This window comes from Cebidichthys violaceus, unplaced genomic scaffold (assembly GCF_023349555.1).
Source record: "Cebidichthys violaceus isolate CVI_PGR_0920_01 unplaced genomic scaffold, fCebVio1.0.p SCAF_12, whole genome shotgun sequence".
NCBI classification, from domain to species: domain Eukaryota; kingdom Metazoa; phylum Chordata; class Actinopteri; order Perciformes; family Stichaeidae; genus Cebidichthys; species Cebidichthys violaceus.
In genome coordinates this window covers 6528234-6540419 of record NW_027176285.1, presented here as the reverse complement: position 1 = coordinate 6540419, position 12186 = coordinate 6528234, and the positions used below count along the sequence as shown (strand labels likewise).

Genomic DNA, 12186 nt, shown 5'->3' with positions numbered 1-12186 from the left:
ATAGCGATAGTATTAGTTAAAAGTGGCTGCTGTAAATGCTTACTTACCTAATGGCATCAATAAGGTTTCTTAGTTTTTTGTTTTCTTTCTTTTTTTCCTCTGCTTTATAAAAGAAAGAGCTTAAAGCATTATTTCTTTTTCTCTTCAGGTCACATGAAAAAGGTTTCTGCCAGCCATATCGAGGCATTGCCTGTGCTCGCTTCATTGGCAACCAGAGCATTTATGTTGAGTCTTTGCAGATGCAGGGGGAAAGTGAAAACCGCATCACAGGTAAGAAAATCTCTTTTAGTTGACGTATTGCACTATTATCAATAAACAGCGGGGTATCATTCTAACTACTGAAGATATCTGAGATTACAAAAAAACATGCAGGACAAATGTGTCTCTGTTTCCTCCCTCCAAGCTGCCTTCACTATGATTGGCACCTCCACCCACCTATCGGATCAGTGCTCCAGGTTTGCCATCCCGTCCTTCTGCTACTACGTCTTCCCTCTGTGTGACGAGGGCACTCGGGCACCTCGGCGGCGCCAGCTCTGTCGAGATGAGTGCGAGGCCCTGGAGAACGACCTGTGCCATGCCGAGTACAACATCGCCCGGTCCAATCCCATGATCCTCATGCAGCTTGAACTCCCCAGCTGCCACTTGCTGCCGCGGCCGGGCACGCCTGATGCTGCTTCCTGTATGAGGATAGGAGTGCCGCCAGAGAAGCTGGGTCCATGTAGGTGGATGCTATCGCATGCACACACTACGCAGGTTGATGTGAAAGCACCTTCCTGAATGAACACATTTTACAACAATTTGTAGCCAGTCTAACACTGTAATGCTCAATGATCGAATCCAGCAAACTATGTTAGAACAAGAAGTGCTGGGAGGGTAGATACACAGGGTAGAACTAGGCTAGCTGCTTTACCCTGCTTTACCCAGTCTTCATGCTAAGCTAGGCTAACCATATCCTGACTCCAACTCTGTACTTAGCGCAATGACATGCAATTGACATCAGTCTTTTCATTTCCCTCACAGAAAGAAACAGATTTCCTAAAATATTGAAGAATTCCATCCAAACTAATAACATTTTTTTTAGCTTAGCATTAGTAAGCCCCACAAAGTAAACATAAAAAAATGAACTGAATGTTTTAACGGTTTAACACCATTTTAACTGGACACATTCAACATTCCAATTTAAATGTGTTGCCATGTTACACACCACAAAACTGTCACTCTTTGCACCAGCTAAAAAAGAATGTAATCCCACATAATGTAAGTCACCTGTCTTATAGTGTGTAGAAGGAACATCCACACTGAGTCACTGTCTCCCCTACAGATTCGCCCACAGACCACAGCTGCTACAACGGAAGTGGGGCTGAGTACAAGGGCACAGTCAGCGTCACTACATCTGGTCATCACTGCCAGCCATGGAGCTCTCAGTACCCCCACAGTCACCATCTGTCCCAAGACTACCCCGAGCTCTGGGGAAGTCACAACTTTTGTCGTAACCCCGGTGGCCAGATGCAGGCGCCCTGGTGTTTCACGCTGGACCCTCACGTCAGGGTGGACCTGTGTGACATCCAGCCCTGCAGTAAGTACCATGATGCAACAATTGTACCCTGAATAGTTAGTTTGAGATGATCATTTTCAGGTTACTCTAACATAATGAGTGTTTTGAGTCTTCCTGTTTTTTTGCCCAGAACACACTGGCAGATACCACCCTCCACTGTCACCGATGTGACACTCTTCTCGTGTCATATGCAAACATTTCAGTGTGTTTTTGTGGTAGCAATTAAGCCCCTTTCTGAGATGAACCTCTTCTGTTAATGTAATCATCTCAAGACTAAATCAGCACCTGTGTGACGTCACAGCAGCAATCTGACCTGAAACATTTCTGTAACCCTTACACAATGGTGTCACATTAACCCAGAGACAACACAAGCAGCAACATAAGACATGCACAGAGAGATTAAATACTGGTCTTAGTTTTACCTAATTATCACTTTATGTGCTGAAAGAAAATACAGTCAGTTTAATAAACTATATCACATGTTTAAAGTGCACTGTAAAGGATTTGGCGGCATTCAGCAGTGAGTTTGCAAATTGCAACCAAATGAAATGTCTCCCGTAGTGTGGAGGAGAACTACAGAGGCCGACGCAAAAACATGAAAACGTGTGATGCGTTGTCTGTCTACAATTCATCTTTAGGGGAACTTGAGTGTCTCCACCAAGAACCATGGCAATTCATCCAAAAGTCGTTGAGATGTCTCACTCCGAACCACAAATGTGAACGTCATTGTGGCGCCAAAGAAAAAGTCACAGGGACCACCACAGAGACATTGCCATCCATAGCCATGCCACTAAAAAAAAAAACAAGCTTGTACAGTCACATTAACAATATTACCAGCACATTTACATTTCATACATACCAGCCAAGTGGATGAAATTATGAATATAGTTTATATGACAAAACCATAACATTTTGAAACTCTACTTTATGTGATTTTAATGCATTTGTTGGCACATTACCATACCTAGCTATACTGTTAAATGTGCAACTTACCTCTGATATGAGCATTGATGCTCCCCAGATTTCTATGGACATCTTGCCAAATGTCTACAGCTGTTTTTTAAATGCCAGGAACAAATGGCATATGCCAGTGGGAAGAGATATCAGCCAGTGGAACACCAGTGGAACACAGATGACATTCTTCCACCAGTAGTCAAAGGGCTTACCACTAAGAATCAGCATACAACACAAGAGCGGCATACCATCAGTATGTTGGTGGAATGTAGCATCTGCCAGTAAATGACATTTCATGTATCAGTCGCACAAGGCAGCGGTGGCATACAAAAGTAGGAATGAGTGGTGGTGTTTGCTGGGGCCAAAATGAATGACATACTGTTTATAAGTGTCATAAGCCAGTCAGAAAGCAGGGGCATTTGACTAACAATCAGCATTAGCCATTGAACCAAGACTGACATAACGTGAACTACTTTCTGTACTGCGAAACAGATTCATTTATGGTACTTTGATTTTAAAATAGCTTTTTGATTCAAGATCAGGGTGTTTTGGGGGGCATTTTTCTTAAGTTTAGGCATTCATCAACGGGTTCCTAACTGTGTGGTGGCAAGAGCCAGGAATAATTAATGGGAAAGTACACATATACATAATGAATACCAAATATATGTAGCTCAAAAGTTCTCTGCTGGTATGTAGTGTGAATAGAAAGTATCACAACCCCAGAATGCTGTGATGTAGGATGATCTTTTGTCAACATGGACGGATAACAGGATAACAGAGTGTGTCACATTGTGTTGTGTGAACACTTCTTACATTTGCTTTTCAGGGGACAGGACACATGTGTTCCATTAAGACCACACCAGCTGTAACTAGTTAGAATTCTATTCTTGCACCATGAAGGAGTATGTTGCTTTTGGATTATCCATGGTGATATCATTATCAGTTGACTGATTTGAGTAGTCTAAAGCTTCAGTTAAAGGCACATCAAATGTCTATTAGAGAAGTCATAGCTTTTCTTCTAAAAAAAACATTCATATTGTAGGCCATTATGTTTATACCACAGGTTATATATTAAAAGAAAATCTAATGAACACTGTCAGTGCATTACAAAATCAGAGGACTTAACTTGCTACTATCTCTGTTGTCTTACTATCTCCAGAGCTCCCAGAGAACCCCAGGAAGGAGATCCTGTTCATTCTAATCCCTGCCATTGCCATCCCTTTGGTCATCACTTGCCTCTTCTTTCTGGTCTGCATGTGTCGCAATAAGCAAAAGGAATCGACTGACACACCACTACGCTGCCAGCTACCTAGCCAGGACATGGAGCTGTCTCTCCTTAATCAGCAAAAACACCAGGTAATACACACACACACACACACACACAGAGTACAAAGGCTCATTGACAGGGTTACATCATCAATTCTTTCTTATGTATGGTCGTGTTTAGACCGACATTAGCACTGTATTAGAAAAAATAGCCCCTTCATTCTTTTTAACGCAAAATAAAGGATTAAGCACATATTCAATGAGGAATTTGTTACCATTATATGTTCAAATAATGAAAGCTTTTAGCTACATTTAAACTCCGAGCCCCTTTTCAAAAATGGGCTAAAATATTATTTGATAATGGTGTCTCATAGTATTATCACAGTTTTATAAACCACTGTGCAGTGTTTTGGTGTCTGATAAACCCTAAAAGTCATAGATCTATTACTCATCATCTCATTGGTCCCTGGAGCAGCACACCCCCACCATGTGCTTTTGTTTTTTTAAGGCAGTGCTGGTTTTGGTCTGCACACCCCGTCATGAAAAAGAGAGTGACCTCCGCTCACCTGAATTATTAACGGTTGCACTCCAGTGCTAAAGTATTACATTAAGTTTTATTGTTGGCCATACACTTTGATGACATGTAATTGTATTTATTGCTTTGTGGCTGCAGGCCAAGCTGCGGGAGATCAACATGTCAGCTGTGCGGTTTATGGAGGAGCTTGGCGAGGATCGGTTTGGCAAGGTTTACAAGGGCCACATGTATGGCACCGCACCTGGTGAGCAGACCCAGGTGGTGGCGATCAAAACCTTAAAGGACAAGGTTGATACCTCTCTCTGTGAGGAATTTCACCATGAAGCCATGCTCCGCGTTCACGTACAACACCAAAATATAGTTTGTTTGCTGGGTGTGGTCACCAAAGAGCAGCCAATGAGCATGATATTCACTTACTCCAGCCTTGGTGACCTCCATGAGTATCTGGTGATGCGCTCCCCCAACTCGGATGTGGGCAGCTCTGATGATGGCAAGACAGTCAAATCCACACTGGAGCAGGCCGATTTTCTTCATATTATCACCCAGATTGCTGCCGGAATGGAGTACCTTTCCAGCCAGCAAGTGGTCCATAAAGACCTTGCTGCCCGAAACATTCTTGTCTATGACAAACTCAGCATCAAGATCCTGGATCTGGGCCTGTTCAGAGATGTTTACTCTGCTGATTACTACAATCTCATGGGCACAAGCCCTTTCCCCATTCGTTGGATGTCCCCAGAAGCGATTATGTATGGCAAGTTCTCCACTGACTCCGACATCTGGTCCTATGGTGTCTTGCTGTGGGAGACTTTCAGTTACGGTCTGCAGCCGTATTGTGGCTACTCCAACCAGGACGTGATTGAGATGTTGCGCAGCCATCAGCTGCTGTCTTGTCCAGATGACTGCCCAGCCTGGATTTACACCCTTATGCTGGAGTGTTGGAGTGAATTCCAAGCGAGAAGGCCTCGCTTCAAGGACATCCACACACGTCTGCGCTCTTGGGAAAGCCTGTCCAACTACAACAGCTCTGCTCAGACTTCCGGCACCAGCAACACTACCCAGACCAGCTCTCTGAGCACCAGCCCTGTTAGCAACATCAGCATGAGCACGGCAAATGCCTCTCGTTACACCAGCCCTAAAAAGAGCTTGCCTTTCCATCAGCCCCAGTTCATGCCCATGAAGGGCCAAATGCATCGGCAAATGGTGCCCCAGCAGCTCTACATCCCTGTCAACGGATATCACCCCATGCCAGCTTACCCATACCTGCAGAACTTTTACCCCATGCAAATACCCATGCCAATTCCCCACCAGCAGATGCACCACCCACCACAAATGGTTGCCAAAGCTGGTTCTCACCATAGTGGCAGTGGATCCACATCTACAGGCTACGTCACCACTCCCCCTTCCAACACTTCTGTCACAGAGCGAGCAGCTTTGCTGAATGAGGACTCCAAGACCAATGATGAGGACTTGGCTGACAGGCCGTCCCAGGATGGGCTAGACCAAAACAAGGACATGTTAGTGCCTGAAACAGAATTGCTAGGTGACAATGACCCTCCACAGACTGACGAACTGGTGATACACTTGTCAGACACATAAGTGTGGTTCTGTTTGAAGAACAGTAGGGCTGAAATATTTCTGTGAGCTGTGCTTGCCAAAATTCAATAAGCAGCAAAAAGTGAAGTGAGAAATTTTGTTGAACAGTGACTGAATGTTTTCTAGGAGTTTCTTAGATTGTGCTGACACCGATTTGAATGTCAAGTGTGTCTCATGTTCTTACCTCTCAAACTCCTGGGTCAATGATTAAGCAAAATGAACCATGCAATTGTTTATAGACCTTTTTGTAATGTTGCCATTTAGAGAGATTTATGTTCTTGCAGTTGCTGTGCAACACTAAACATTTTGTGATCCACGAGTACTTTAGTGGTTGCCTTGATGGAAGTTTGTTTTACTTGCCAGCAAGGCCATTCACTGGGAGGCCATGAGGGTGGTATTCATGCCCCCAACGCCCACCCTCCCACCTTGGATACCACACCCCTCTATAGAGGCGCCACAAGCTTTTCGTTTGTCCAGCAAAAAGTGAGATGGTCTCTCACCCTCTTCTCACCCACTTGCAGTGCCAGTTGTGTTTATTGTAAGACACAACCAAGGCAGAGGTATTTCTACCAGAAGCCAGAACTGAACCCAGATGTCTGTAGTGGCATTTTGCTTGTGCTCAACTTGTGCACCACTTAATGACGTTTTTTTTTTAGGTTATTATCCTATGGATTGTGAAAGCCACAATCATAGATCAATAGAATGTATGATCAATACGTATGCTGTATGAGTTTTAAAAGAAACGTTGTCAATAATTATACTCACTGACAAAAACAAAGAATGACAACCAAGAATATCTTTTTTTCAGGCCATTGACAAAGTTCACACACGACTTATTTCCCACGAGGTTGATGCTTTTAACATCAACTTTGATAACCAAATTGTGCAGATTTGTAATTATGTACTTTGGTTTGAACATTTTATTGTTTATAGTTTTTCTTTATTGGTGAAGATTCCAAAGCCTGATGTTAGTACAATGTCCTTTCCACAACATGTTTGTTTTGTTTAGGTAGATTTTTGCTTTCCATATAATGTTTACATCCATCTATGGAGTATGCAATAAATTCATATCAATAAATGGTGTATTTCTTCTTGATAAGAGAAGAAAGTCATGTCCTTTCACTTGATTGTAATGCTTACCTGTCATTGCATGTGCAGATAGTCTGATATACACACTGCGCAGTCAAGTTACATAAGGCCAAAAATATACTTTGTAGTGAAGAAATACTTGTATTGCTGATACTAATAAAATAATGTAAACATCACATACTGTACCTTTTTGCATTCTCATCTTTGAAAGTGGTTGTTGACTTACCGGAGTATGGAATTCTGGCCGTGTGATGCTTAGATTGTAACCCTTTGTTCTGTTTAAAGATGACTTTAAAGGTGGCTACATCCTCACTACTAGGTTTTGACTGTTTTGAAACAAAAACAGACATAAAGAAATAATCTCTGCCCATACTACCACCTGAAAACACATATCATATGACCATTCACTACACTGGGCATGCATGTGCTGGTGTTGACAGGAAGCAAAGGGTTAGGGTTGATAGCCCCGCTAGATGTGGGAATTGGTGCAAAGCGCCTGAACAATAGCTTTTCTCCTGCGCATGTAGGCAGTAGTAGCATTATGAAATACTGAATTTAACTGTACAGCAGCTGCTAGTATAGGCAACAAGGTCAAAAACACTGTTGTCCATATTGAAATGAACCACTGGTAGTCAAGGCTGATGTTGTTCGTTGTCTTTCAGAAAAGGATCACGTGATGGGGCGTGACCAATCAAGAAAGCACATGTAGGGACTGATAGGGCACTGAGCTTTAAAGTAAATTTTACATTGTGGCCAAATGCTGGAAATTGAATCACATGATGCAATGGGGTTCAAAAAGATTATTTCCCATAGACTGGTAATATGTCCGAATAGCCAAACGCAGAGTTATTTTCATTCGTCCATTTATTTGAATGAGCCCAATAACCAGGCTGGGCTGTGCCTGGGAGGCGGAGTTAAAGGAAACTCTAGTGCGCATTCTCTATTAGCCCCATAATGCATAAGATCCGGGTACTTTCATTTGAATTCTATACTCGGAAGTCTTTCTTTGGTTCATGCGCCCCTGAACAAGACATGAAAGTTGCTCTCCTATGCTGTATCCAGTTCTCTTTATATCCATGGCCCAGACTTAAAAAACACAACCTTGCAAGTGTGATACAAAAACAAAAAATAAACTACAAGTAAAGATCTCCAGAGGACTGGGGCTATGAAGGGACGCAGCTGGTCAGCAACGATGCCATGGTACAATGGAACAATAAAGACAGAACTAATCCATGGTTCCATAATGTTTATCTGAAACTCACCAGACCACTTATCATACAATTTTGCAAAATTGTAACTATTGATGGGCACTGATTTTTTTGCAGATATATGTCAGACTGCACAATAAACAGGAACTAAAGATGGCAATGCAGTAGATGTCGTCTTTGGTTTGAAAGATCACAAAAGGTTCGCAAAAAGAATGCACAGACTCAAAAAACAACCGAAAAACAAGTCCTTGGTGTTCAAAATATGAGCCCTCCAGAGCCCTCAATGCTTACAAAGTGAGGGCACCCAGACCCCTTAGTAGTTAAAACATAAGCTGACCGCTAGGGGCCCTGGGCCCCTCACCGCTTGCAGTGTGAGGAACCCACCAGGCCCCATGGTGTTTGAAACGTGAGCTGTAAAATGTGAGCTGACCACTACTCCCTCCCAGACCCCTTGGTGCATACAGAGTCAGGGCCGGCAGGGCTCTTGGCATTTACAAAGTGATCTGATCACTAGGGCTCCTGGGCCCCTCTGCAGCTATTGTACAGCGTGAGGGTCCCTGGGTCCCTCTGCGCTTAAAGCATAAGCTGATCACAAGGAGCCCCAGGCCCCTCCTTACTTACAATATGAGGCCCCTCGATGTGCCACTACTGTCCTCGGGGTGCTTAGTGTGAGTTGACCACATCGTGGTAATATACATATATACAGTATATATGTGTGTTTTTAATGCGTAGATATTTGAGTTCACTGTATGGTTAGAAAACTGGTGTGCAACACTGCAGGCTCTACTTCCATGCTTTAAGTCAGTAAAAGACTGGTTTTATTCATGGCTTGGCTTGCATGGCTTCCGATCTCAAGGGATGACAGGATCACTGGCAGGAGTCTGAATGAGCTTCAGCATCTGGATGGATTCTGTATGACTTAATGATATACTAACCTCCTTATTAAAAACGAAATCTACCATCAGTTATTCCAAACCGTACCTCAAGGAAATCTGTCAGTGTTGAGCAGAAGCTCCTTGCCATGCTTGTCCTGGCTTGAGAGATCTGGGAAAGACACATTAATAATGCTTTAGTATACAAATTTATGATCGTGAACAAAGGAACATAATTTATCGTGGCATATAAAGTGAGTTCCCAGATGCATCTACTTAGTGTGGTTATAGTCAAAATACTACTTGCAGTTAGCTAGTTTATTCGGTACATCGCAATTTCATTCTCAGTGAACACTAAAACAGAACATACTGTAGGCCTCAACAATCTCAATTTGTCTGCTGAATTTGCCAGCAGCACATTAATACCCCAAACCTACCGCTAACTCTTAGGTAGATAAAATTCTCAACTTATGGAAAATACCATCTTTGATGCAAGCTATGTTTTCTCTGTGTAAGTTATTCACCTTTGTCCTGTTTTTTCAAGCTAGACTGGCAGTACGCAGTTGTATTTTGTAGCAGAATTAAATCCGATATAGATTTGTCATTTGTGGATTCTCAATAAAAAAATTGCAAAGGAGCCTCAGTATGTCAGTAACGTCACAGAAGGGTTTGGACAGGATCTGTACAGCCTCCAATCATCACAATAATATTCAAATTATAATGTTTTTAATCAGCACCAGAAATGATATAAGCAGACCTTTTGTTTTCTGTATCAGCCCCGTTCTGTCAGGGAGAATATCGGCTACTGTTCTTGATTCAATCTACTTTGTGGTTCATTTGTTGTCAGTACTGTGAATTACGACAATCGGTTACAATGAACAGTTGACAATGAGATACGTCGTGAACAGGTCGCCAGAAGATCGCAGGGCTGACATATATAGACAGACAAACAATCACATTCACACCTACGGGCAATCTAGAATCATCAATTAATCTAAGCTGCATGTCTTTGGTGGGAGGAACCCTGGGAGAACCAGTGCTGCCACGAGGAGAACATGCAAACTCCATAGAGAGGGCCCGTTAATACACTTAACTTGTCTTTGAGGGGCACACAGACACATTTCTATTATCCATGATTGACAAAAAAAAGCTGTGTACATTGGTGCACTTTCTAAAATGATGTCTCACAGGAACTCACTAATATGCTTTATATAAAGCCACGTATATACGACATAAAACTAGCAACAACATTAAACCTTTGACTCATGGACTGGTATTCCATCAACCTGAATGTTTCGTGGTAACAAGCACACTCCATCCTTCTCCAGCTATTTATACAACTCCGCACAGTGTGGTCCTGTAACTTAAGTAAGCGGGTAGCATTGTGGGTCTCTTCTTGCCGCCACGTTTCACTGTCTGTTCAGTAAACAGCTAATGTTATCATTATCATCATTCTCGGTTTCTCAAATGTACATGATCTCAGCTGAAGATAATAAAGCCCAAAGAGGATGTAACAATAGCGTTACCCCTCCACTTTAACTAGCCAGAGCTTATGGAGTAAATTATTGTATCTTTGCCACAATTCTTTAATGCAGTAGAGCAGCATTAACTTACTCAGGCAAACAGCTGATGCTGCCTATTTTCATTTCTTATTTCCCTTCTCACTAAACTAATCCTTGAAACGCATCAATCGGTTATGGTTGACTTTAATGGTAACTAAGACAATAATGCTAGCTAATGCTAACGTAATGTGACCCATTCTATGACGAGAGATACTGTGCTAAGCACTGACAGGGAAAATGTAAGCACCTACCTTGATAAAAACCTTTTAATTTGCCTATTTCATTATCACTCAGCAAAATGAATGTATGTGAAATAACACACAGTTAATTTGTAAGGAAAAAACAAGCCTTAGCTGGCCTCCTTTCTCAGCTTTTGAGTTTGTCACACAGAAGCAGGCACAGACCGTTATTTCAGCATTTAAGCTAGGGTTAAAAAATTACATTAAACTACGATATTGTCAAAGTAGAACAGTTTACGGGTCCATCAGACATATAAATAATGCCGCTCTTGTTGATCCCTGCATTCTGTTGTAAAAACTGCTGAAAAGAACATCTTTGACCGTGTAGGCCTAGTCTGTGCCTGCTGTTGTTGTTTTTTCCAAGAGGGAACTCTGAGCGGGAAGCGCGTGAAGAACAGGCATGTAACACCTATAAAAACCCAACAGTAGGTTTAGACTAAATCACCCAATATTCCAGAAAACCACGCATAATACTGAGCCAACTCAAGCAACATTATGGTTTGGTACAAAATTCAATGCAGCATTTCTTTAGTGCTAATGATGCCTTTTAGCCTTTATGATTATAATTAAATAATACATTATTATCATGCCCTGAGAGGTGCCACACATAATTTTGTTTTATAACCTACAATGACAACAAAAAGTTTTTCATATACATTTTCCGTGGGTGCATGGGTTATAAGAAAATACAACAGTGTTTTATTGTATTGCCTGTTCAGTGCAGCTGAGGGATTATAACGCATCATGTCTGTTTTGAAAAAGAAAGCACTTCATTACATTTATTTCAGGACGTCAGTGTGTAGAAATGGCATAGAACCGACAGCAAGCATGCCAAAAGTAGCTACAAAAAAAGACCAGTAGGTGTCACACTGTGTGTACATATTGATAGGGCTGTATATTCTATATACATAGAATCAAGCTCTCCCTGCAGTGTAGCCTGCTTCAGCTGTCATCACAGTTACTTGATAACTGGCAAAACACACAGTGTAAATCTGGAGATGCTTAGAGATCCACCCTACCTGATAACGGTCTAGTTTAAAGAACCCCCTAGTTTTCATGTCTACTCAAGCAGAATGACTACATTAGCCGAATCTGAGTAGGAAAGAAAGGGGCATTGCACCTTTGCAGCCCTTATATTGTTATTTAGCACAATTATATCTGTAGCTTTGAAATTAAGGAAATAAATAATATCTAGTATGTATCTGTATGTTTGCCTGTGTTTAAACATGTATTAAATATGCAACTGATACACAGTGCAAACGGTATTTTTAAATCATTCAAAAGTGAACATCAAACACATCTGCAGACAGTGC

The 12186-nt window shown here is 42.0% G+C and overlaps 1 protein-coding gene across 1 annotated transcript in view; it reads left to right on the top strand.

Annotated features, from left to right (window-relative positions):
* ror2 (receptor tyrosine kinase-like orphan receptor 2) overlaps positions 1–7170 on the top strand; it is a 45361-nt gene extending 38191 nt beyond the window's left edge. The window contains exons 5-9 of the mRNA XM_068706027.1: positions 149–270; positions 404–718; positions 1322–1576; positions 3669–3865; positions 4449–7170. Of these exons, the coding sequence (XP_068562128.1) occupies positions 149–270; positions 404–718; positions 1322–1576; positions 3669–3865; positions 4449–5906 (2347 nt within the window). The 3' untranslated portion in view covers positions 5907–7170. The remainder of the gene's footprint in view (positions 1–148; positions 271–403; positions 719–1321; positions 1577–3668; positions 3866–4448) is intronic.
* The last annotated feature ends 5016 nt before the right edge of the window (positions 7171–12186 follow it).